Genomic DNA, 27,754 nt, shown 5'->3' on the forward strand with positions numbered 1-27,754 from the left:
CTATAGGTCTAGGAACAAAGGGTCTAAGATTCAGGATTTTAGGATATGAATTGAGGGCAGTGAATTGTTTTTTCTGCACTGAGATTTTGCTGCTATTGGAAAAGTAACCTTGATGTCCCTACCATCAAGTGTTCATTCATTCATTCATTCATTTATCTGTCCCACAACCTGTATCAAGCACATCCTCTCAGCCAGCCCCTGAAGCTATCAAGGTGAAATGGGATGATCCCTGCCCAAGGTGGGAGGGCGGTAATATGGGGTGGGGGTGGGGGTACAAACTATTGGGTGTTAGACAGGATACAAGGATGTGTTCTATGAAACAGGGAAAACAGTCAATATTTTATAATAATTATAAATGGAGTTAACCTTTAAAAATTGTATAAATTTTTTAAAATAAAGTCATAAAATAAAAAGTAAAAAGAATAAAATAAAGATTTTTACCTTCTCTTTCCTTCTTCTTCTTCTGCTTTCTCCTCTGCCACCACCTCCTCCTCTTCATTCCCCTCTTCTTTTTCCCTTTTTCTTTTCTTTTCTCCTTCTCCTTCCCCTCATCCGCCTCCCTCCCCCAACCCAGCTCCTCCTTCTCTTCCTCCTCCCCCGTCTACTTCTCCTCTCCTCCTTTTTAATATCAGGCACAGAGAGCTGAGTTAATTCCATTTCTCAAGTCACGGCTCATTGTCATCACATGCTTCACTGAATTTTTTTCCCCATTTTTATCCTCAATCCCCACTTCTCTTCCCCCTACCCTAAACCATGGTGAGCACCCACCCATATGGGGCTGGCACGTGATGATGAAGACAGCATGCCATGATGGTGTGGCACAAGGACTCTGGAGTTTGATTGCTGGATTCAAAGCCTGGGTCCACCTCTTACCAGCTCTGTAACCATAGGCAAGTCACTTAACCTCTCTGTGCCTCAGTTTTTTAATCTCTGTAAAATGGTCATAATAAAAATCTTACCTACCTCACAGGACAGTCATGAAGATTAAATGAGTTATTAATGGAGAAACACTTAGAATAGCATAGTATCAATCTAAGAAATAATCTCAAGCAGCCGGTGTACTTGGATGTACTTCTATCCTCGTAGAAAGTGCTCAGGTTGTAGCCTCTTCTTTTCTGTCTATTCCCTCCTGCTGTGTCCAGACCAGGTCTCACCTCTGAAGCGCTGCCTCCACATTTCCACAAGGATGTCTATCAGCATCCTAACCTGTCCCAAATCTGCTCATGCCAGCCTCCCCCAGCTCAGCCTCCTTCCCTTCCATCAGACCAAAAGCCTGAAGGTCATTCTGGACTTGTCTTCTGGAGTAGACCTATTAGCAAATTATGTTGGATCTACCCACAAAATCGATCCAGGATCCAGCCACTTTTCCCCACCATCACTCTCCACGTCTCCCTCATCTCCCCCGGGGATTGGTGCAGCGTCTGCTCTACTGGTCTCTTCTTCCACCCCTCCTCTTCTTCACTCAGTAGCCAGAAGGATTGTTTCAAAATCAAAATCTGATTGTGTTTCTGCTCAAAACCCTCAGTGAGTAAGTGCCATGGGGGGAAAATGCTAGAATAAATACCAGCTCCTGTTCAGTGACCACCAGGCCATCCAGGATCTGCTCCTCCACTCTCTCTCCCTTGGTCCCCCATCCACTCCACTGCAGCAATGCCTGCCTCTTTGCTGTGCCTCCATCACACCAGGCACCCTGCCACCTCAGGGCCTTTGCATGTGCCACTGCTCTTGCCTGGAGTTCTCTTCCTTCAAGTCTGTTCTCAATTGTCAACTTCCCAGTGATGCGTCTTCTGGCCACCCTACCCAAAAGTTGGTACCTTCTTCTCATCTTCATTTTCCTCCTGATTTATTTATTTTTCTTATTTGTCTGCTACAAAGAGAGTGCCCAAAGGTGGCAGGATATTTGTCAGTTTTGCTCATAGCTGTGTCCCCAGTGCCTAGAACAGTGCCCAGCAGACAGTAGGCCCTCAATAAAGATTTGTTGGATGAAAATCAGCACCTTGTACTTAACTCAGGAACATCAGAGGAAGGGAATATAGTGAATTTAAAAGGGCATCTCTCTGGTCAATAGGCACATGAAAAGATGCTGAATATCGCTAATTATCAGAGAAATGCAAATCAAAACTACAAGAGGTACCACCTCACACCAGTCAGAACAGCTATGTTACTAAAAAGTTTACAAACTATAAACCCTGGAGAGGATGTGGAGCAAAGGGAACCCTGCTACACTGTTACAGGGAATGTAATTTGGTACAGCCACTATGGTATACAGTATGGAGATTCCTTAAAGAACTAAAAAGAGACTTAGCATATGATCCAGCAATCCCACTCCTGGCCATCTGTCTGGAGGGAACTCTAACTCAAAACCATACATGCACCCCAGTGTTCATACAGAGAACAGACTCCAGACCTTAGCTTCTGGGGTTTAGTGTCCAAACACTACTCCTCAGTTCAGGGAAAGGACCAGAGAATTGGATGCTGACCAAGCACACGAGGTACTGGAAGGAAAAACAGAGACCAGCACTGGGGGACCCTATGGGGACAGAAAGCCTGACAGCTAGGAGGGAAGGTCGGCGAGTGACATTACAGTAGAGACTCTGAAGAACAAGAAGTTGACACGTGAAGAGGAGTGGAGGGTGACTGGATGTTACCAACACTGTTGTTTGTAATAGCAAAATCCAGAAAAGACCCAAATGTCCACCAACAATGGAGTTCTGGATGAAACAGTGTGGTATATTAATATAACAGAAATATTATATTAGTATTTATTAATATTGATTAATTATAAATATTAGCGGTTGCCACAAGGACCTGCAGCTGCCTGCCTCAACACAGACGGATCTCCAAAGCACACCGTGGAAGAAAAAGTCAAGTAGGGCAGGATACGTATTATAAGCACCAATGTGTGTATTAGGTCATGGGCATTTCTATACACTTTTGAGAATGAAATACAGTCCTATTTATCATATAAGGACTTATATAGAGGTAGTAAAAGTTAAAGCATTCCTGGGAATGATAAGTACAACAGAGTGGTTTCTTGGGGGTGGAGAGCCAGACTGTTTATTGGGAAGGAGTATCAGGGGCCGTCTGTATTAGCGATCTAGTCTGCATGACAAATAACCCCCCAACATGCTGTTTTAAAACAGCAGGAGTCATTTCTTATACCTCACAGCTTTTGCAGGTCAGGAATTCCGGAGTGACTTAGCTGCTGGTTCTGGTCATCAGGAGGTTGCATTCAGGTGTCAACAGGGGCCGCAGGCATCTGAAGGCCTGACTAGGGCAGGAGAACCTGCTGCCGAAGGGGTTCATTTGCTTGGCTGGCAAGGTGGTGCAAGTCTTTGGCTAGGGGCAGCGGGGCGAGGAGGAGAGAGGGACTCAGTTCCTTTCCATATGACTTGAGTGCCATCACAGCATGGTGACTGGACTCCAAAAGTGACCACAGACAGACAGACAGATATCTGAGCCGAAACTGTACCCTTTTTATGACCTAGCCTCAAACATTCCTTTCACAGAATTCTCTTCATCTGAAGCAAGTCACGAAGCCCAGCCCCCACTTAAAGGTGGGGGTGGGGGTTAGATGCTCTTTTTGAAGGAAGTCATTTCAAAGTCTCTGTGGACATATTTTAAAACCACTACACTCTCAGTTGTGTTTGACATTGTCTTCCTTAAACGGGGTGATGAGAAGGTGGGGTTTATTATATTATTCTCTGTATTTTTTTTTAAGTATAGTCAACTTACAATGTTGTGTTAATTTCTGGTGTACAGCATAGTGATTCATTTATACATATATATTCCTTTTCATATTCTTTTTCATCATATGCAAAATATTGAATATAGCTCCCTATGCTATACATCTATATTATCTTGCTCTTTATCTACTTCATATATAGTTAATATCTGCAAATCCTGAACTCCCAATTTATCCCTCCCCACACCCATTTCTCCCTGGGAATCATAAATTTGTTTTCTGTCTGTGAATCTCTCTGTTTCATATCTGTATTTCTTTGTGTGCTTAAAAACACAGTGGCATGTGGGGAGTGGGAAAGGGGAGCAGTGATGGGTGAGTGGTGTGTGAAGGCCAGGGAGGCAGCTGGTGAGGGCAGAGGGGTGGGCAGTGCCCCAACCACGTAGGGTTTCATCAGCTGAGGTCACGTCATAGGTGGGACAGAGTCAGGACCCCAAGCAGGTCAGGGTGGGCTCTGCTTCCCCTCTGAGCCCCAGCACCTGCTCGAATCTGCCTGGAGAAGATGGTTCCCGTGTGGGTAGTGATTCCTTCTCTGAACCCACCTCCTGGGTGCCTGTTCTTCTGAAGTCGCCCATCCACTTCTGTCCCCTGACACCTGGCTCTTTTCTCCAAAAGTATCCTCTTGTATTCATTTCTACGAGATTCTTCCACGGAGATACCACTTGTGTATAAACATATATGCAAATACATCTCCTTTTATTTCCTCCCAGATGGAGGCATGTCATACACACCCTCCTATAGCACATTGCCCCTTGTCAATACACTTTGGCGATTCTTACACATCAGCATATAGCGTCTCCATTCTTTCTCATGATTTTGTCATCATGTGAATGTGCTGTAATTTATTCAACCAACTCCTATTTATTTTGTTTTACCTTTATTATTATGTTTTAAGCTTCAAATATAGATAGTTGAGTTTTAAAAAAAAAAACACTCCTCAGTTCATGGCCAATTATTGATGTTGACCCCTGTGTGCCCCTCCTTTGTTTTATTTCTCTCTCTAGATCCCCTTTTATCCCATTTCCTCTTCCCATTTTCTGCACCTCCATAGACCCAGTCTGATGGGTTCCAAGTGTATTCTCTTGGGGTGTAAGTCTTCCTGTAGCACATAATGAGCACAATGTGCTGGTATGTGTATTGTTGCTTTCTGTGTGTATGTGTGTGTGTGTGTGTGTGCATTTTTAATTGATTTTTGCTCTTGTGTTCATTCCCTGTTTAATATCCAGCCAGCTTGTGCTTGATCAATGGCTTCTAATTGCTGACTAGGACTCCTTGGTTTGCATCCACCATGTTTTCCTCTCTGCTACCCCAGTGACGGGCACCTGGGTGGCCTCTAAGTCTCTACCATCACAGCAGCACTACCATGTCCTCAGATGGGCTGGTATGAGAATTCTGTCTGGACAACTAGTCAGGAAGGCAATTGCGGGGTCATAGGCTATATGTATTCTGGTTATCTTTTGCACCACAATAAACCACCCTCAACTTGGAGACCTGAAACAGCACTTTGTCTGTTTGTGATTTTGTGGGTCAGGAGTTCAGGAAGGGCTTGGCTAGGCAGCTCATCTCTGAACCGTGTGATATCAGCTGAGACAGCTGGGGCTGGAGGTTCCCTTCCAAGATGGCATCTTCACTCATCTGCAGCCTTGATGTGCCTGGCTGGTCTTTCTCTCTCTCTCCCCTGCTCTCTCTCCCCCTTGGCCTCTCATCCTAGAGGACACCTCTCCATCACTAGCTGGACTTCCTCACAGCATGGCAGTCTCCCAGTGGTTGGACTTCTTTCATGGCGGCTGACTTCTCCCCAGGCGATCACTCCAAGAAAGAGGAAACGGAAGCTGCTCGTCTTTTAAGATCTGGGCCTAGAAACTGACACAACATCACTTCTGCCACAGTCACTGGTCAGGCAGTCATGGGCCAACCCAGATTCAGAGAATGGGTGCAGAGACGTCACCTCTCTATGGTAGCAATGTCAAAGAATAGTGGTCAACTTTTACACCCTCTGATATATATATATTTAACATGACAGATTGCTCTCCAGATGACAGCTCCACCCTCCCTACCCCAGCACTATCGCCACATCCCTACCCACACTTGGCTCTAACCAGCCTGTTCAGTTCTCCCTTTATACATAGCTAACATTCTTGTATATGGGTCATTTCATGCATATGCAAGTATGAATGGAGGATAAAAGCCCCAGAAGCAGATATTCTAGTCAAAGGATGTGTGTGCTTGCAACCTTGATAGATATTGCCAACCCTTCTGTAAACCCTGAGTTCCATCTCTTCATAACAGATCTGCAATCTGAGCACTACTCACCACCTCTGTCCTCACCCATCTGGCACAAGTCACCCTCCTCCCTGGGCTCCCAGCTTTTGTCCCAGCCCTCACAGTCCATTCTCCACATGCAGCCAGGGGCATCCCCCTAGGACCTAAGTCAGATCCTGTCCCTCCTCTGCTCAGAAGCCTCTGATAATCTCCCATATTATTCGGAGCAAAACATTCTGGCACTGGCTCTAAAGCCCTGTGTGTCTGACCCCGTGACCTCTTTCACCTGGTTCCCTCCGCCGACTCCTTCTCTGCCCCACAGAGTTTTGAGCACGTTAGACAGGCTCCCATCCTGGGCTCCTGGCAGGAGCGTGAACCCCCCAGGCACGGGGCAAGGGAGTTACACTTAATGTTCCCTCTACCTGAAATGCTCTCTACCTGTCTCCATGGCTCATCCTTACTCCATCCGTGCCTCAGATCAAACACGTGCCCTCCGACTCCAGCTCTTCTCCTTACCCTACTTTTGTTTCTTCATAACATTCCCCCCGCCCCAGAACATGCGGCATAACAAGTTGTATGTTCGGTTATTGTCTGTTTCCTCTCCAGATCACAAGCGCAGGGCAGAGGCAAATCCTCGGCACCTGCTCAGCACCTGGCATTTAGTAAGAGCTCTACAAATATATCTTGGATATTCAAACACCCGCTAAAGAGATTTGTGTCAATTTGCACCCCCTGCTCCCAGCAATGTGTGGACCTCAGTAACTTGAATTAATCCAAATGCACTCCCAGATATATATTCTTTAAATTCATTCTTTCCCCACTCAAGAACCTTCAGGGACTCTCTATTACCCTACCTGGTACATCTCAAACTGGAACCCAAGACCTTTTAATACCAGGACTCAGTGTTTCCCCAGCTCTTTGAAAAGAAGTTCATGGATGGGATTTTCTCAAGGTGGACTTTTCCTCTTATTTATTTTTCTAATGTTGTTGGCATGGACTCCCCCTTAACTGAAAAAAATCCCTAGGGGATTAAAGGGGATATGTCATAAATAATGAGTTCACTGGTTGGAGCTTCTAATGTAATGAAGCTAATCCCAACTCGGCCCCAATAAACAGCACAACTGATAACTTGGATCAGTGCATTCTTCTGGCTGAGCCTCAGTTTACCCATTGGTAGGATGAACACAGTAACACTGTCCTGTATGGTCCGCTGGCTAAGTGTCAGCCACAGGGCCTGGTACTGGGCACATTTTAACTCACTCAATTCTCATGGCAACTGTAAGAGGCACTATGATTATTATTTCTCAGATGAGGAAACTGAGCCCTAGAGCAATTAAATAACATGTCTATGTTTCCATAGCTGGGGAGTGGTGGGGCCTGGATTTGAACTCTCCACACTCCACTCCCAGGTTGGACACAAAGTCACATGGCTAAAGCAGTGCTGTGTCAAGTCCACGGTCCTCTCTGGGCTGTGCACCAAGGCTTCTCTGTTCTCAAATGGCTTCTCGATGACATTCTATTCTCTATCATTATTAGACTAATTACCATTAATAACAGCTAATAACTATTGCATGTTTACCAAACGGCTTACAACTATAATATGTTTACTGGGTGCTAAGAATTTCCTCCACATTTTGAATCTCTCAACAACCCTAGAAGTTAGTGGCTCATTTAACCCCATTTTACAGGTGAGGAGACTGAGTTCAGTGGCGGAGCTGGGATTTGGTCCCTGAGCGTCTACCCACTAAATGGTCGGGGGAGCACCTCTGCTGACGTGGGACTTTCATACCATCATCTCATTCGACTTCACAGTCACACCTTGAATTCTATCCTCCTATCGTTTCCATTTTGCCGACAAGAAAATTGAGGGGCAGTGCCCTACTCAAGGCCACACACAGCTCCTGGCAACAGTTGGCCCCGCCTCACCTCCCCCAGCAGTGTCCAGGACATCACAGCTGGAAGGGACCCGATTTACAGCGCAGGAAGGAGCAAGTCAAGGTCTCTGGGGCGCTGGGCAGGCAGTTGCCCAGAGATCCTGTTTACCAGCAGGGCCGGAGGTACACCAGACCAGGAAGGAGGGAGGCCCGGGAGACGCCCCATGTTTGCATCTTCAAAGCCTTGACCAGGGCTCTCCCATCCTCAGGGCTCCCCAGACGGGCGGCGAGACAGGTGGCGAGCTGTCACTCCCGTGGATTGTCTTCCTGCCCTGACCACACTAGCTCAACCTGGCCTCTCGACTCCTGCTCTTTCCTGAGCTCCGTCTGTTTCCCCACCTGGAGAGCCCCATGTCGGGGGTCCTGCACCTCATTCATTCACTCAACAAATCACTATCACGTGGCAGCTACAATTTTAGTCACTGGGGATACATTCATGAATAAACAGATCCCTGCCCTAGAGTGTTGATAGTTTGGGGTGGCGAAAAGACAATAAATAAAAAACACACAAAGTAAAATGGATAGTATGTTTGCCAGTTAGAAGGACCATGGCCAAATAAAAAAGACAGCAAGGCCAGTGGTTTGGGAGTGGGGAAGGAAGGTTATGATATTAAATAGGGCAGGCCTCATGGAGAAGGTCACATCTAAGCAGAGATGTTGCACCAGGCAACACCTGGAGGAAGTGTTCCAGGTGGTGCAACCCTGTCCACAGCAAGTGCAGAGGTCCTGAGGTGGAGTGTCTGGTGTATGAAGAGTAGCAAGAGGACAGTGTGGCTGGAGAGGTGTCAGGGAGAGGAGAGGGTAGGAGGGAGGACAGACAGGTCAGAGAGTGAGGGAAGGGACAGATCACCTAGGGCCTGGGGCCATCGTATGGATTCTGAGTGAGCTGGGAGCCAAGGGAGGAGCCAAGCAGAGGAGGGACCATCTGATTTGTGCATTATAGGATTTCTCTGGCTGCTGTGTCAAGGGCGCACTGCAGAGGGGAGGGAGGAACCAGGGAGCCCTTGAGGAGAGCATTGCAATGATCCTGGCAAGAAACAAAGCTGACTTGCCCAACATGGTAGCACTGTTTCAGTGACCACTGCTGCAGAACTAACCGTCCCAGAACTCAGAGGCTTCAGGCAGCTACTATTTTATGATGCTCATGAATTCAGACCTGGCGTGGTGAGGACAGCTTGTCTCTGCTGCATGGTATCTTGAGCCTCAGCTGGGAAAACTCAAAGGCCAGAGAGGAATGAACAACTGAGGATTATGGAGATTCCTTTAAAAACTCACAATAGACTTACTCTATGATCCAGCAACTCCACTCTTGGGTATGTATCCTAAGGGAACTCTAATTCAAAAAGATACATGCACCCCAGTGTTCATAGCAGCACTATTTACAATAGCCAAGACATGGAAACAACCTAAACGTCCACTGACAGATGACTGGATAAAGAAGTTGTGGTATATATATATTCCAGTATATATATGGAATACCACTCGGCTATAAAAAAGAATGAAATAATGCCATTTGTAGCAATATAGATGGACCTAGAGATTATCACACTAAGTGAAGTAAACCAAACAGAGAAAGACAAATACCACATGATATCACTTCATGTGGAAGCTGAAAAAAAAAAGACACAAATGAACTCATTTACAAAACAGAAAGAGACTCACAGACATAGAAAACAAACTTATGGTTACCAAGAGGAAATGGGGGTGGGGAGGGATAAGTTGGAAGTTTGGAATTTGCAGATACAAACTACTATATATAGAATAGATAAACAACAAGGTCCTACTGTACAGCATAGGGAACTATATTCAGTATCTTGTAGTAACCTATAATATGAAAAAGAATGTATATATGTATAACTGAATCACTATGCTGTACACCAGAAAATAACATAACATTGTAAATTAACTATACTTCAACTAAAAATTTAAAAATTAAAACAATAATAAAACAAATGAGGGCTATTATCGTCTGGAGGTCCCTGGACTAGGATGACTTGAAGACTAGGACTGCCAGCAGGAACACCTGCCTGTGACCTCTCCATGTGGCCAGGGCTTCCTCATAGTGTGGTGGCCTCAGAGTATCTGACTTCTTACACAACAGCTCAGGGCCCCAAGAATGGGTGTTCCGGTGAACAAGCTGAAGCTACATCATCTTTTGTAACCCAGCCTTGAAAGTCACACAGAGTCACTTCTGCCATCCCTATTGGTTAAAGCAGTCACAAACCCACCTAGGCTCAGGTGGAAAAGATGTGGACTCCCACCTCTCAGTGGGGCCATATTCTAAAACCTCTACCAGCACTTAGCATCTCCAAGGCAAAATGGAAGTTCCTTGTGTTGGCTAATGCAGGAGGCACAGGGAGGAGCCACAGTAGAAATGGTTTTGCTCACCCAGGGCTCACAGCCCAGAGACCAAAACAGTTACCTCTCAGGGGTGTAGGCAGCCACAGAAGAGCCCAGCTTGGCTAATCAGGGTGGGCTTCCTGGAGGAGGTAATACATGAGCTGACTCTTAAAGAGTAAGGGGGTCAACCAAGAGAAATGGGAGAGTGCACACCAGGAGGAGAATTAGGAATGCTCATTTTGGGAGACAGGAGAGAGAGATGAGGTCTGGGTTTGAGTCTTGCTCTGCCACTCCTAGTGGGCGACACTGGGCAGGCCACCTTGCCTCTCTAAGCCTCAGTTTATTGTAAAATAGGAGTGATAATAAATGCACCACCTTCAGGGGAGGAAATGCATACAGGGCACCTACTAGATAGAAAGAACCTGAAACTGTCAGCTCTGACTGGGAAGTCACAGGTGATGGTCAGCTCGCTTAGACTCCCTGGGTGCTCAGACGAGGAACCGAGCAGAGATCCACCCAATGCCACCAGGCATCACAGGCGAGGACTGGGGTCACAACCTCTTGACCTGCCACAGCCTGACCTCTCCCAGTCTGCTCTTACTCCTCACACCACAAGTTAAACTTGGGGGAGGGGGTGTCACTCCTTGGATGGGGGATGGGCCCCATCCAAGTAATCTTGTGAGGCCTCCAGAGGGGGTCACCTGATCCAGAGAGAGGCTTGAAGATAAGGGTGGTCACTGCCCTGATAAGGGCTCCTCACAGCCTGCACTCTCCACATCCCCATTCAGCAGGAATTCCTCCGTCCAGCATGGAGTTCCGGTAGATTTTACGGGCCAGCCACAGCAGACAAATGGAGAAGAAAAACATCCCTCTGGAGCCCTGCTCAGCTCTCAAAATCTGATTTCCGCTCAGCCGGAAGGAGACCGGCTGCTTTAACCCTCTGTGGGAGGGGACCGCGGGGTCTGATTCAAGATCCTCCCAGCTGCCCGCCCTGCCTGCCCACCCCACAGACTCCCTTCCTTCCTCAACGGCTCCTAAGCTGCCCCCTCCAGCCCCACCCCTGCCCCAGGGCTCAGCTTCCCCCCTCCATCTGCAGAACTGCGTCCAAAGCCCCAGACCCCATCAGCAGCAGAATGCCTACTTACTGAGAGCATACTACATGCCAGGCATCTTATAAACTTGCTCATAAGCAGTCTGCAGTAAGGTGGGAGAGAATGTGGACATGGGGCAGGGACAGAAACGGGTCTGACAACCAGCTATGCCTGTTCTAGTTTGCAAGATCTTGGGCAAAGTCCCTAAACCTTGCTGGGTCTGAGTCTCCTCATCTGTAAAATGGACTTCATAAAAGGATCCATCTCAGAGGATGGTTGTGAGGAGTCAGTGTGATCAGACACATCAAGGGTTCAGCATGTAGCCCTCAATAAACAGTAGTTGTTGTGGTTATTACTACCCGCCTTCCCTCCGCAAACCCAACGGGGTTTCATCATCACCCACATCTGACAAATGAGAAAAGCGAGGCTCTTGGGACTCGCCTTTCCCTGTTCCAGCCTCACTTTCTACAATTATTCATCAGGACTGCAAGCCCGGAACTTGTAAAATAATTGTTTGAAGATTCCATCTTTGTGAGTTCGCCTGCTCTGTACAATGTAATTGTAACCCCAAAACGAATACTCTCTGGAGGTCTCACGGTCACTCACGGATGTGTGCAGAGTGAAGAAGAATTCGGAGTCACACACACATTCCCAGCTGAGGTGGATCAAGATGACATGCTGCCTTTTCATTTCCACTCTCGTGCTGTAAAGAAGTGACCTGTTTGTGGTCTATTTAGTGCCATGCTTTGCACCTGTTTGGGCTTTTTGTTGGTGGCTTCACAGTTTAAAATGACCCCGAGCATGGTGCTGAAGTGCTGTCCAGTTTTCCTGAGCTCAAGAAGGCTGTGATGGGTCTTATGGAGAAAACACATGTTTTAGATAAGCTTTGTTCAGGTGCGAGTTATAATGCTGTTGTCCATAATTTTCATGTGAAAGAATCAACAGTATATATTGAATAAGGTGTCCTTAAACAGAAACACATATAAAACGAGGTTATGTATTGATCAGCTGATGACAATATTGACTAGAGGCTGGCAGGAAACTAAGTATTCTTCCCTAGGAGCGATGTGTTCAGTATTTGCTAATTCAGTGTTGGTGGTAACTTTCCAGAATATAACAGCAAATAATAAAGAATCAATTTGATTTTCAGGGTTTTGGTACTTTCAGGTGTGAAGATAATATTTGGGGGACATTGCAGTGAGCTACAGTGACAATTAGCATTGCTGTGAGACAAATTACCCAACAAGTTGGTGTCTTAAAACAACCATTTTCTTATGCTCGAAGATTCTGGAGCTCAGGAGTAACAATGATGGGCCCAGCAGGGAACACTTGTCGCTGCTCCAGAATGTCTGAGGCTTCACCTGGGAAGACTCAAAAGTGGGGATGGAACCCTATGAAGACATCTTCACCCACACATATGTCTCCTGGGCTGGGAGCCTGAGAACAAAACTATCACCGATCAGAAGCACCTTCACGTGGCCTGGGACTCCTCACAGCATGGCGGTCTCAAGGCATCCGAACTTGGTATGTGGCAACTCTGAGCTCTCAGTGAGAAGGTTCCAGTGAGCAAGGCAGAGGCTGCGTCACCTTTTCTGACCCTGCTTCAGAAGTCACAGAGGGTCACTTCCGTCAAATTTAACTGGTCAAAGCAGCCACAAACCTGTCTAGGCTCAAGGGGTGGGGACATAGACCCCAGTTCTTGATGAGAAGACTGGAGGGTCAGGTTTTCAAACCACCACAGCTACTAACACAGACTTAAGAAAATTAGAGACCCATGTCCAAATCTTGACTCTGCCCCTCTCCTAGCTGGGCAAGTGTGAACAAGTTTCTTAACTCCTCAGAGCCCTCATTTCTCTTTCTGTAACATGGTAGTAATTACAGGCCCCGCCTCCGAGGATAGTGAGGATGAAATGAGACGGTGGGTGTGAAGCTGCTGTTCAGTGCCTGGTACACAGAGCTGCACAGATGGTAATGGTATGAGCATCATTCATTATGAGATCCAGGTGTATTGATAACAGCTTGCATTTGGCTGCATGTAAAAGAAATCCAATATAGTTGCTTTACCAAACAGGATGTTTTTTTCAAGAGATTAAGGATTAGTGTGACTGCTCAAGGAAATTATCAAGGACCCAGCTACTTTGGCTTTTCACTTTGCCATCCTTAGCATGTGACCTTTGTCCTCATGGCACCAAGCTGGCTGCCATACCTCCAGGAATTGCATCTTTGTTCCAGGCAGGAAGTAAAGGGTAAAGGATAAAACCTTCTAGGAACACTCCCTCATTTCATTTGAGGAAGCAGGCCCTCCCTAGGAACATTTCCCATCTTCATCTCATTGGCAAGAATGAGCCATATGGCCACCCATAACTACAATAAGGCCTGAGAAGGGGAGTATGAATCGGAGGGCCCATTGCTGCCCTAGACAAATAGAGGTTGCTAGGGAGGGAGTTGCTATTGCGTAAGCAGATAGGAGTCTGCATGCTAACCCAGGAGACAATCCACAAATGCACCTGTTGTGCCAGCATCACCATTGACAATTGAGGTTAGACTAAAACACAGTTTCATCATGGAACTCCCTTATTTAAAGTAGCTGAGACCCCCTAAACTTGATCCAGGCTACTTCCCTCAGGAAGCCTTTCTGGACTGCACTGGGTCTCTAATTTCACTCTTCTCTAATATCCTATTATTTGGGCCAGGCTACCAAACTCAGAACTGGGGGACCACGATCTGCCAATGTTAAATTTCTCTTGCCTACCCCAACAACTTGCACACCCACCCCCTCCACACACACACAAACAGCGTATAGCCAGCAGAGGGGAAGAGCATTGCCCACAGGCACAGTCAGCAGCTGAGCTGGGGATGGGTCCCCTGCCCCTGACACTCCACCTTAAGGATTTTCAACAGGACTCCTTGAATTTTCAAAGGACTCATTAAATGGTGGTTTCATTTAGCAAGTCTTGAACTTCCACAACATCCTGATGACTCTTTCTCACCTGATACTGGTATTAGGGCCAACTTGAGCCAGATGGGTACCTGGGCAAACTAAATTATTTAGGACTTCCTTCAACTTAATAGTCTTTAAACATCAGACCCATATTTCTTTAGAGGAATGAGGCTGAGGAGGCATAGCAGCAGCTGCCTCCACTCTATCAGTGAGCAATTCCACCCTGCCCCAAATTTGCATCCCTTGCTCCACAAAATCAGAACACTGAAATTAACAAGCCTACTCTCCCTGGGGTGGAGTTTTGTGAGCATCTGAGTTTAAACTACCTTGGAGACGGGCTCTTCCCTCCTCATCCCCATCATAAGCAACTTACCAAAGAATTCCTATCTACTCCCTAGCTGTGTGGCCATAGGCAAGCTACTTAACTTCTCTATTCCTTAGTCTACTCATCTGTTAAATGGGAATGTGAATAGTGCTTAGCTGATAGGGCTGCTCTGAGGATTAGATAAGAAAATACATGCAAGTGCTTAGAAGAGTGCCTGACATATAATAATCCCTCAATAATATTATTCTTTCTGTTTTCATTGTTCTTCCCCTGATGGAAGTGCCAAGGAAACACTGTATGTAACATGTTACATTTCTAATGATGTTTTCATGTCCTGTAGAGAGTGGGGCTCTGGAAAAATGCCTGGAAGCCCCCCCTCTCAACCCACCTCTGCCTGGTAAGCAGTGCCCACCTGTTCACTTCCCCTCTCACTCCTCTCCAACGTGCTCTCAGGACAGAATGGGCTGCCCACTCCCACACCAAGGAGGATGTCACTGATAACAGCTGGAGAAATGTCTGCTAAACTGTATTCTCTACTGGGTGTCTGTGTGGGGTAGGGTGGTGTTGAGAGACTGTGCTCAAAGAAGCCTAGAAAATGCAGATTGAAATAAAGCCTAAGGAGTTTATTTGTGCAGGATTTCTCATAGCCTTTAATATGCTCATGTCTGCAACTCTAGAAGGCAGATGCAAAATGTAGCTTCCCAGACTCTTTCTTATCATGGAACTCTGGGCATCTTCCAGAAACAGAGTTTCCAGGAATTCACTCTTAAAAATGATGGTCTGGAGGGACCTTAGAGGGACTGAGCTCTCATGGTGGAATCGATGGCATGAGTTCCACACTGGATGAACCACATGGGGTCAATGGAGCTTTTTCATTAACCTGAACAGAACAGAACTAAACAAAACCTGGCATCTCTATGGAAGGATAGTTTAAATGTTTATTTAACACACTCATTCAACAGATGTTTCTGGATGCCGACTACATGCCAGGTACTGACCTGGGTCTTGATCTCACCCTCTAAGAATTTCAATGAGATGAGGCAAGTGGGCAAAATTGCTATCAGGCCAAATTCTGCTTCTATCACTTCCTGGTGGTGGGACCTTGAGACTCTTATAAGATTAAACAATGAAAACAGCTAACACTTAACACAGCACATACCAAGTGCCAAGACTATTAGAAACGCCACATATTTTGAGCCATTTAATGCTCACAATAACTCTCTACAGGGAGGCTCTATTATAACCCCAGTATTACAGATGAGGAAATCGAGGCACAGAGAAGTAAATTTTTCCAGATTACACGAATAGTAAGTGGCAGAGCTGAACACAGGCAGGCTCCTGAATCTCAAACTTAACCATGTGACACTGTATTATCTCCAGAGATAATACCCAGGGCAGGCATAACTGGTTGTTTTGGTATCTCTTCTTCCCTTCTTTACTAATAGAAACTCAGTATTCAGCAGGGTGTGAGGCCACCTGCAAGCAAAGACCACATTTCTTAGCCTCCTTTTAGGTAAAATGTGGTCAAGTGACAAAGTCAGGCTAACAGGATGTGAGTAGGAGGGAGGCTGTAACTCCCAGAAAAGTGTCTTCAACAAATGAAGCATGTCCATGCTTCTTCTGCCTTTTTCTCTCTTCACCAGTTGGAATTCAGAGAGAATGGTTCCAGTAGCCATACTGGTCCATGAAACAACCTAGGGAGTGGAAGCCACCTATGGTGGAGCAAAAAGACAGACAGAGCCTGGGTCCCTGACACCATCTGCTTTAGTTACTTAATGTTACATAACAAAATGCCCTAGACTTAGGGGCTTACTACACCAATGATTATTTCTTTTCTTTATCTTTCTTTCTCTGTTATTTTTCACAATTCCAGTGGGTCAGGAATCCAGGATCCACATCCAAGGAAGCTCACTCACATGGTTCCACGTTGGTACTGGCTATAGGCTGGGGGCTTCAGTTCCTCTCTGTGTGGGCCTTTCCACAGGACAACTTGAATGTCCCCAGTGTGGTGTTGGTGAAAGAATAGACAAATAGATCAATGGGAGAGAACTGACAGCCCAGAAACAGACCCACATAAATACAGTCAACTGACCTTTGACAAAAGAGCAAAGGCAATACAATGGAGCCAAAATCGTCTCGTCAACCAGTGGTGCTAGAACAAGTGGACATCCACATGCAAGAACATCAACCTCAACACAGAACTTACACCCTTCACAAAAACTAACTCAAAATAGATCCTAGGCCTAAATGTAAAACACAAAACAAAACAAAACAAAATCCTGGAAAACAACATAGAAGAAAACCTCGATGACATTGGGTATGGTAATGACTTTCTAGAAACACCACCAAAGACATGATCCATGAGAGAAATAATTGAGAAATTAGACTTTATTAAAATTATAAACTTCTGCTCTGCAAAAGACAATGTCAAGGAAATGAGAAGACAAGCCACAGACTGGGAGAGAACATTTGCAGAAGACACATCTGATGAAGGACTGTTACCCAAAATACATGAAGAACTCTTAAAGCTTAACAATGAGAAAACAACCCTATTAAAAAATGGGCCAAAGACCTTAAAAGACACCTCACTGAAGAAAGTACACACAGATGGCAAATGAGCATATGAATAGATGTTCCGCATCACAAGTCACCAGGGAAATGCAAATTAAAACAACGAGACCACTACACACCTATGAGAATGCCCAAAATCTGGAACACTGACAACACATCAAATGCTGATGAGAACGTGGAACCATAGGAACTCTCATCCATTGCTGGTGGGAATGTGAAATGGTACAACCACTGTGGAAGACAGTTTGGTGATTTCTTATAAAACTAAACATGCTCTTACCATACAATCCAGCAACTGCACTCTTTGCTATTTATCCAAAAGATTTGAAGACTTGGGTTCACACAAAAACCTGCACATTTTTTATGTTTATAGCAGCCTTATTCATAATTGCAAAACCTGGAAGCAACCAAGATATCCTTCAGTAGGTAAATGGATAAATAAATTTTGGTACATATAGACAATGGAATATTATTCAGCACTAAAAAGAAATTAGCTTTCAAGCCATAAAAAGATAAGGAGGAAACTTAAATATATATTGCTAAGTGAAAGACGTCAGTCTGAAAAGGCTACATACTGTTTTATTCCAACAATATGGTATTCTGGAAAAGGCAAAAACTATGGAGACAAGAAAAAGATCAGTGGTTGCAGGGATGAGGGTGGAGGGTGTTCGATGAACAGGTAGAACACAGAGGAATTTTAGAGCAGTGAAAATATCCTGTATGATACTATATTGATGGATATACGTCAATACACATTTGTCTAAACCCATAGAATGTACAACTCACCAACAGTGAGCCTAAGGTAAACTACAGACGCTGGGGATAATGGTGTGTCAGCGTAGGTCATCAGCTGTAACACATGTACCACTCCGGTGGGAGGTGTTCATAACAGGGAGGCTATTCATATGTGGGGACAAGGGGTATAGGAGAAATCTCTATACTTCTTGATTTTGTTGTAAACCTAAAATTGCTCTTAAAAATTGTCTTTAAAAAATATGTTAGAGTGGGTGCCCTGTGCGAGGAGGGACATGGGAGTGGAGAATCAGGGAGAGAAGTCAGAACATTGTGTATCAACACAAGTCTTGCACCAAGGAGGGGGAGGAGAGACAAAGCAGCTCCACTGAGTGGGATGGGTATAGCTCAGTGGTAGAGTGCATGCTTAGTATGCACGAGGTCCTGGATTGAATCCCCAGTACCACCATTAAAAAAAAAAAATTTTTTTTTAACGGGCAGCTTTGCCGAGAAGCTACACTGAACTCTGGTGGAGGAGTGGGGTTGTCTGGTCAGATCTGAAGGGATGGGCACCCCAGGAGGGGTGGAAAGAGTGGACAAAGCTGGTGCCTCGGGGGAACTAAGTGTTTCAGTGGGACTGAAGGCCAGGATGTGCTGGTCAGGAAGGCAGGGGCCAGCTGCTGCTCTCTCAGCCTGTAAGACCCTCCTCCTCTTACCTGGGACTCCTACTCAGCCCTTATACCCCTCTGGGCTGCCTGAGAGGCTGCATGCCTGGGGAAAATGAGCTGAGCTGTGCATCTTTAGGCAAGTCACTTTCCCCTCTTGGAATCTCAGTTTCTTCATCTGTGAAATGGGAATAACAATGCCTACCTCATAAGGTTGTGATGAAGTGGAAGTGCAATGAACAAAATACAAAGTCCTTGCCCCGTGAAGCTTATATTCTAGTAGAGACAGACAGTCAGCAGACAAATAAATATGTACTATGTTCACTGCTTTATTCCCAGTACCCAGAACCATGCCTCGCACATAGTAGGTACTCAATTAACATTTGTAGGTAAATGAATAAATGAAAGAGTGAACACAATGATAAATACTGTGGAAAGAAGTAAAGCAGGGGACGGGGGAGAGGGAGAGACAGAAGGGTGCTGGGGTAGAAGGGGCCATTGCTATTTCAGTCCCAGTGGTCAGGGAAGACCTCCCTGAGGAGATGAGATTTTAGGGAAGATGGGAAGGAAGTGAGGGAATTCGCTATGTGGATATCTGGGGACAGTGGGTTCTAGGCAGAGAGGGGCTCCAGGGAGAGCAAGGATGAGGAACAGAGGATGGGAGGAGCTGAGGCTCTTGTGTGGGTAGGCTGAGCATGAGGCAGGAGCCCCCTCCCCACTCCCAGGGACAAGACCTAGGAGAGTACAAGCGGCTGAGCCCCTTCCTAGGCAGGGTGCCCCTCAGCTGGGGCCAGCCCCTGACACCACAAACCCCAATGCCTCTCAGGTATTGAGCGCTCTGTGCACCAGGCCCTGGCTATATTGGCATAAACTCACGGAATCAACATCAATTCTAGAAATAAGTACTATTATCACCGGCCTATATTCAGAGCAGGAAGCTGAGACTCCAATAGACAGGAGACAGCTAACCTGGGGCCGGAACCACGTCTCTCTGATGCCAGGCCCTGGCTTGCTCCTACCACATTGTCCAGGATTTCTTTGTTTACAGCTCGCCTTCCCCTCTGGGCTGCAGAAGGCCCTGAGTCTCATTCATGGTTTTATTTTACTCCCAGGGTCCCCTGTGTCAAGACCTGCCCTAAGAGCGCGAGCGAATGAATGAACGCGCCTTGGGAGGGAGCCCCCTCCCCACCTTCCGGGCCCAGTTCACGCCCTATTTGGCTCCTCCAGGTCGGGCTGGAATGGGAGGGGGCTGGACAGAGGAATTTCAAGCTGCCTGAGGGTCGAGAGCAGAAGAGAGGGGGAGAAAGGGGGGTGGGTGGGGAAGCGAAAGTGAAGGGAGCGGGAGCCCCTGTGAGGAGGCGCAGACAGGGAAGGAAATCTCCCGGTAATAATTCATCGGCTCAGGAAGCAGCAGCCTGGCCTGGGGCTGTGTGTGGGGCTAGCTCTGCAGGGAGGGGGCCCGCGCAGACTCCTTCTCCTCCTCCCCAAAGCTCAGCCTGGCTGAGGTCACGGTCAAATAAGAGGGAGAGAGCCAGGTGTGGGAACAGACCCTCGAGCCAGCCCTAGGGCCTGAAGACTTCAGGGACCACTCTCCCCAAAGCCAAGGGAAACCCTCCAGCTCCCGGCCTTGCCCCTATTCTGGCCTTGGTCAGGGAAGCCAGGAAAGCACAGCCTGGCAGAGCTGGAAGGCATCGTCAAGGAAACTGACACCAGGAAGGAAGATGGAGCTGAAACGTACCTAGAAACCTTCCGACTTCGCTCCCTGTGCTCTCTCTGCCACACGGGCTGCCATTTGGGCTCAAGAGAAAGTTCTTTTCAAGACCAAGCGAATACAGGCTTGGCCAGTCCCCAGGATGAATCTGGGAAGGGAGCATGAGCAACACAGGGACCCCAGCAGCTATAATCAGCTCAGGACTTCTTCCCAGGGGCCTCTGAGGAAGAGGGTATGTCGGATGTCAGGCTGAACCAATCTAAGGTTTCCAGAAGGAAGGAGGGCAATGAGGGAGGATAGTCTCCCCACCCCTCTCAGTGTGTGTGTGTGTGTGTGTGTGTGTGTGTGTGTTTGGGGGCGGGGTTGGCATTTCAAGCTGAGGAAAGGGGAGGGCGTGGATTTGGAGCCAGGGAGGCTGCAGCGCTCCAGGATGGAATTGTGGGGAGTAAGGGAGAGAAACTTGCATTTTACTGCAGTGGAGACAGGACGGGGTGACAGTGAAGCCAAACAGGCTGGAGCCAGGGCTCTCACTCTAAGGCCAGAGCTCTCTTATCCCTAATCAGGGGTACTCCCCCACAATAGCAGTACTGAACAGGAAAGCACTCAGCAGTGTCTGGAACGACCATTTCGGTGGTAGGGCCTCAACCAAAATGTCAACTCTGTGAAGGCAGAGTTTGTTTTGTTTACGTCTCTATCCTCACCTAAAACCATGCCTTACATAGCAGGGACCCAGTAAATATTTGTTGAATGAATAAATGAATGAGTGGCACTACTAGCGTTTGTGGGGTTTGTTTTGGTTTTGCCTTTTTTTTTTTAAGTTTGTCGTCAGAGATGTGACACCGTCAAGTCCATATTTGGAAAGATTATAGTGTTTCTCCAACTGGTCTCCATGGACACCGCCGCCTTGTACAAATGCAGGTTCCTGGGCCCCATTCCAGACCTGCTGAATCAGGATGGGGAGAATCGGGAATTTATCATGTCAGAAGGCCTCCTCTCCTAATTCTTCCACACACGAAAGGTACAAAACCACAGTATTAGAATTTGAGGGCCGAAAAACCCGAGCTAGTTTCTCCGTAACCCGAAGCCAAGAGAGGAGAAAGGACCTGTGGTACGGCTGAGGAAAAGGAGTCCGGATCTGGGCACAGCCCACCCCACCCACCGCGACTCCCGGTGTTTGCCCCGCTGACCCGCGGGAACCCGGAGCCTTCGGGGAGGGCCACCAGCTCGCGGGCCGCTTTCAACCTAAGGAACGGGGGCGGCGGGCGAGTCGCCATTGGCCGAGGCGCGGCGGGCGCCTCCCCATTGGCCAGGGCGGAGCCCCCCGCCCCGACCGGGGCGGCCTCGGGACTGGCCCCTCCCTCGGCTATAAGGCGGCGGCCGGCGGGGCCGTGGGAGCGCGCGGGAGCGCACGGCGGGGCGCGGCCAACGCTGGGACGCAGCGCACGGAGGGACGCGGCCCGGCGCCCATGGCGTTCGCGCTGCTGCGCCCCGTCGGCGCGCACGTGCTGTACCCGGACGTGCGGCTGCTGAGCGAGGACGAAGAGAACCGCAGCGAGAGCGACGCCTCTGACCAGTCGTTCGGCTGCTGCGAGGGCCTGGAGGCGGCGCGGCGCGGTCCCGGCCCCGGGGGCGGGCGACGGGCGAGCGGCAGTGCGGGCCCGGTGGTGGTGGTGCGACAACGACAGGCGGCCAACGCGCGGGAGCGGGACCGCACACAGAGCGTGAACACGGCCTTCACGGCGCTGCGCACGCTCATCCCCACCGAGCCGGTGGACCGCAAGCTGTCCAAGATCGAGACGCTGCGCCTGGCGTCCAGCTACATCGCGCACCTGGCCAACGTGCTACTTCTGGGCGACGCGGCCGACGACGGGCAGCCGTGCTTCCGTGCAGCTGGCAGTGCCAAGAGCGCGGTCCCCGCCACCCCCGACGGCGGTCGTCAGCCGCGCTCCATCTGCACCTTCTGCCTCAGCAATCAGCGCAAGGGGGTGAGTGCGTAGCTCTCCAGTACCGAGTCCTCTAGGTCAAGGGACGGGGCCTATTAGAGAGCAAAAGAGGGTCCGAGACCCCAGTGAAGAGAGGAGGAAGCGACGTGGAGTCGTTGGAGGAGTGGCCTTCCAAGCCCAGGGTTCTGTGCGGAACAGAACTGCTACTTAACGTCCCCCAGACAAGGGAGGTAGGGAAGCCCAGAGCTCAGGCGTGATTTAAAGGATGGAGATTGCTCGGGGGGACTAAAGGTGTGCGAGGAACAGCGCGTGAGGAAATCATAACAAAGGTTTCTATAGAGCTCTTCCTATGTGCCGGCGCGTTCCTCGCCCTCTTTCTTTGCACGTTTACAAGAACCCTGTCAGGCAGGTAATTCTGCCTATTTGCTCACTGGTGAGGATCTGGGGCCAGAGGAGTGCCCACACTTACTCAGCTGGGAGGCCAGAGAATGCATGCTCTGGCTTCGTTGGGCGTGTGTTGCCCTGAGCTGCCCTTTCCATAGTATAATTGCCCCACATCCTGAGACTGACCTAAAGGCAGGAGACTGAGAAGAAAAGGGGATGCCCACCGCAACCAAGAGCCTGGGGTACCCAGCTGATGAGCAGTAGGAGTGAGGGAGGGGGTCCCCTGAGGACACCCAGAACACCCAGTCCCAAAAGGGATGCACTGTCTGGAAAGGGCACCGTTGAGTCAGAGGGCAGAGCTGGAGGTAAGCTCCTGTGGTCTGTCCTGAGTAAGGAGGAGACCCAGGCTTGTAGAGGGTAGATGGGACTGGGTTGCTGGTGGGGGGAGGCGCCTCTGGCTGAAAACTGGTTTTCTCCTGCTTGGGCCCTAAGGAGCCTGCTTCACCTCCAGCCTTTCCCTCTTCTGGCCTGAGCTTTTCTTAGAGTAAGGAGGCTTGCCTGCATGAAAGCTTTGGATTACAGCAGCTACCATTTACAGCTGGTGAAACTGAGGCTGAGAGTCCCTGACTGGCCCATGGCCTTCTTGAAAATGAAGGGGCATGGGGGATTGGAGTCAGGCCTCTGGGGCTCCAGGTCTTTGATTCTCACAGCTGCCCTAGCTCCCCCAGTTCACTCTGTTCTGGGAAGTCTCTGTGTCCTGGCCTCAGACCACCCGCTTCTGGCTCATCAGACTTATGTTCTGGTCTCTCACCCCCACGGCCACCTCAGTTTCTCTGAGTCTGTCTTTTTAATTCAGATTTGAACTCTCTTGAGGGTCCCTGATGCTCCCAGGTGTGGGCCCTGGTCTATGCTCCAGGTTGGGCTGGGAAACCAGGGTGGGCCTTCAGGCACCCAGCCTGGGGTATGAGGGCTGACTGGGCCTCAGTAACAGTCCTTGACTGCCTTTCACCCATTCATTCAGCTTAGCACACCTCAACTACCCAACAGCCCCTTTTTGTAGACTCTGAGAATGTCCCCAGAGAAGCAGGTCGTGGTTGCCCATCCACCACAGTCAGGAACTCCCAGTGCAGGGCCAGGGTCTGGACCAGGAGGTGAAGACCGGGATAGTGCCGTCTGATGGAAAGGGAGGGGGCACAAAGGGACTGTCAGGGTCAGAAGAAGCCCCTGACTCAGGGGCTAAATTCTGACAGATGCTCGGGGATGCAAGCAGACAGATGAGGGGGTAGGGCACAGAGAGCCCTGGGGTCAGAAAACATGACCTAGAAAAGGAAAAGGGAAGACCCTGAAGGTGGCAGCACACAGAGGGGAGGCGAAGACTGGCCAGTCACAGCAGCGTCTGCACTGTGCTAAGTGCTCTCCACATGTTACCATTAAAACCCACCTAACTGGGGAAGGAGGTGCTCTGGTTATCCCCACCTGCTCAGAGATGCTGTCACTGGTTCAGAGACACTGTCCATGATGGAGGCAGGATTCAAACTCAGGCCTGCCTGATTGGGAAGTGAGAAAAGTTAGGGAGGGCCCTGTAAGGGCAGGCCTGGGGGAAGGGATGTGTCGATCACGTGCCCGCCCCCACAGCAGATAGGCTGCGGGACTTAGCTGGTCTTGAGATCTTAGGGCCTTGCCTGGGTTTGGCTGCTTCCCTGGAATCTGTCTGTGAGACCTAGAACTCAGCCAAATTTGGCCACAGAAGCCACACTTTCACCCCACAGGCTCCTGTGGGACTAGGCAAAAGGGGCGATCCTGGCCGGCTCTGGCCCCTCAAAGACTCGACTGGAAGAAAACTGGCGGTCTTGGGGAGCCTGTTGGGGGCTTTCTTCTGAGCTTTGGGGGTCGGAGAGCTCCAAGGCCCCAGACCCTACCCTTTCACTCTAAGCCACCACCTCCTTCCCAGCCAGCTGGTCTGGGGTTAGGGTCACCATGGAAACAGCTGCCTGTGGCATCTTCCTATTCAAGGACGGGTTAGGTGTGGCCCTCTGGTAGACATAGCACGGGGGTTGGGAATGGGGTTCTTGTCTCTGCCCTGTTTTCCCTTTTGTCGCTTTTGAGTTGGGGTGGGCGTTGAATAGGCTCATCTTGTAAGGCCCTCCCCACTTGGTATACCCAGCTGTGGGGCAGAAGTGGCACAGAGTGCGGTAGGGTAAGGAGGCGCCATCAGCAGACGATGCTGATGCTAATACTTGTGAACATTTATTGAATGCTTACTGTGTTCCTGACACTGTGCTAAGGGCTTTACCTGTGTTAACATGTGTAATCCTGACAGTAACTCCAGTTTACACACAAGGAAACCGAGGCTCAGCGAGCTGAAGTCACTTGCCCTCGCCCAAGGTCCAACAGGTAGTCCAAGGCAGAACAGGGACTGAAGCCCAGATCTCTCTCACTCTAGCCACCTAACCACAGTGCTTCCCAGAGCCCTTGGTGCAGAGTTTCGAAGGGACAAAGAAACCAAGGCCTAATCTGGGCCTCTTCTAAGCACTTTTGGCAGTTTACAGGCCTCTTTCACAGCTGCATTTGCATTCGACTGCACCCTGGGGTAGCGAGTAGAATCATTTCATCCCCATTTCACAGATGAAGAAAGTGAGGTTCAGGGAGGTGAACAGTCCCAGTGTTCTCAGGGGATCCAGGTCTTGCGATGACTGCCAGACTTGAGGTGGAGGTGGCTCTCCCTGACCCCTGACCCCGAAGACTTTGAATGAGAAGGTGGGAGGCCAGTTTTCTATCCTCTAACCTCGATGCTGCACCCCCCCACCCCCATCCGCCCTTCTCAGCCACTGTTGCCAGAGTTTGTTTGAGAAGCCCAGGCTCCAGGCTCTGCTGGGACTGTGGCCTCAGCCCTCAAAATAGCCCTGCCTGTGAATGAACACACTGTCCCTGGGCCCAGAGAGCCTCAAGGGAGGCTGGGCTCGCATCTGGATGGATCTGCCCCAACCTGGGCCCAGGAGTGGAGGGGGGCAGGGACCAGAGCTCCCAGATGGTCAGCTATTTCTCTAGATGGCTGAGAAAGATGCCTGTTCCGTCATCTCCTAGCCAGACTCGGGGGGTGAGCATTTACAGTGAGATTTCAGACACCATTGTGTCCTGGGGAAACAGGACAGACTGTTGGACACCTTGGATGTCTAGCCCAGCCTTTTCCCCACTCTGTGGGTACCTCTGAGCCAGCCGCGCAGTGCTGGAAGACCTCAAAAGAGAGGTTACTCTAATGTCTGTGACCTTGCTGGCTTCAGTGAGGATGAAACCCATGTGTCCGACCTCAGAACAGTGAGTAGAGATGGTCCCTGCAGCATGAGGGACAGGTGGCTTCAGTGGCTTCCACCATTAGCTTGTCTTCCAGTGGACACCCCGGATCCAAGCAGCATTGGTTGGCACCTGCCCCATGCCAGTCCCGGGACTGGAACTGGGGCCACAGAGTGAGATACTTTCGCGACCACTCCCTGAGGTCCCAGCCTGATGCAGGAACATGAGAGAGACCCCCATCTGGGTTTTATCCTTGTGGAACGTCCCCAGAAAGGCAAGAAATGCTAGGCAATTGTAGGAATAGAGAAGTCATCCCAGGACACGGCCAGAGAGCAGATTAGATTTCTGGCTGAGTGGACACCCTGAATGAAGGCAGGGAGGCCAGAATTCCAGAATGTATGCACTCTACCACTGAGCTATACCCACCCCCCTAAAATAGTATGATTTAAACTGTATTGGATTTTTTTTAAAGCAGCCAATTACATGGGGAAGAAATGAAAAAGGTAAAAAAGTATACAGAGTAAAAAAAAGCCCCCCTCATATCCTGTCTCCTCATCACATTCCTCTCCCACAAGGAAACCCATTAGCAGTTTCCCATGTGCCCTTCTCTCTGGACTTCTCAGCACACAGGAAGGTGCACTCAGTCCTTGCTTTTGTCCTTAAATGATGTTATCTCAACATCATCCCCTATCAGTCCATAAAGTTTCTTCTGCCTTCTGTTGCAAGAACTTGATTGTGTGACTAAATGTGACTTGTTTATCAAGTTCCCTATTGCTGGACACAGAGGTTAGTAGTTCCGGTGTTCATAGTGACCTGATCGAACCCCCTAATACCTCTCTCTCCCTTCCTGCAGGGTAGCCGTCGTGACCTAGGGGGCAGCTGCTTGAAGGTGAGGGGGGTGGCCCCACTTCGAGTGCCACGGAGATGAGCCTGGAACCCTGTGTCATTTGCTCCAAGCAGGACCCTGAGAAGGAGGCCAGAGGCCAGCCACTGGGTGAACAGGCGAGAAGACCCCAGGAGCCGAACCCAGGTCCCTTCTTTGTGCAGGGATCAGAGGACAATGGCCTGGGCCCATGACCCTCTGAGCAGGCCCCCTGGGACATCTCCACCCCACCCTGGAGAGCTGTGAGGACACGTCCAGCCAGCCCCAGCCCTGGCTGGTCAGAGACAAGGCAGAACTTTTGGAAAAACAAAGACAGTTGATGACAGAGGATGTGTGCTTGTCTGTGCATGAGTGTTGGGGTGTGTGTGTGAGAGAGAATTGATGGGTTTAAAATAAAAGGTATTTTTAAGTAAAAGATGTTCCCAACTGAAGACGGGAGGGGCCTGGGAACATCAGAGGTCAGAGGTCGCCCCTCTCCTGGACCTTGGAAGAGACGGATGTCACAGGTGCTGCCCTGTGTTCTGGAGGGAGTGAGGCGGCAGGGAGGTCGGGGACCCCTGCTCCAGAAGTCAGGATAACCAAACTTTCCTCACCATCTTCTTGAACAACTGTTGGGTGTCTGGTGTAGTTGATTTTAAAAACAAAATCTTAATTTTATTTATTTTTGAATAAGGAATATATTCATCCACATGGTCCAGAATTCAAAAGGTACAAGCAGATATGTGGTAAAAAGTCACCGTCCCCTCTGTTCTCTTGGCACAGTTCTCCCACTACAGGCAGGCTTAGCATTAGTTTTTTTTGTTTTGTTTTGACATCCCCGTTCCCTGTGAATAATCAAGCAAATACAGAAATATATGTATCTGTTTTCTTACACTCTTTACACAAACAGTAGCACATCATACCCGTTTTCTGCTTCTTGTATTTTTTTTTTCCTTAATC

At 48.9% G+C, this 27,754-nt stretch overlaps 1 protein-coding gene across 1 annotated transcript; it reads left to right on the forward strand.

Annotated features, from left to right (window-relative positions):
* Window positions 1–21,765: 21,765 nt before the first annotated feature.
* Window positions 21,766–27,714, forward strand: TCF15 (transcription factor 15). Its single transcript, XM_010960923.2, has 2 exons — window positions 21,766–22,299; window positions 26,786–27,714. Exons 1-2 carry the CDS (start codon window positions 21,781–21,783, stop codon window positions 26,858–26,860), a joined length of 594 nt encoding a protein of 197 aa, XP_010959225.1. The 5' UTR covers window positions 21,766–21,780; the 3' UTR covers window positions 26,861–27,714.
* Window positions 27,715–27,754: the final 40 nt, after the last annotated feature.

The sequence above is a fragment of the Camelus bactrianus genome, chromosome 19, assembly GCF_048773025.1.
Source record: "Camelus bactrianus isolate YW-2024 breed Bactrian camel chromosome 19, ASM4877302v1, whole genome shotgun sequence".
Taxonomy (NCBI): domain Eukaryota; kingdom Metazoa; phylum Chordata; class Mammalia; order Artiodactyla; family Camelidae; genus Camelus; species Camelus bactrianus.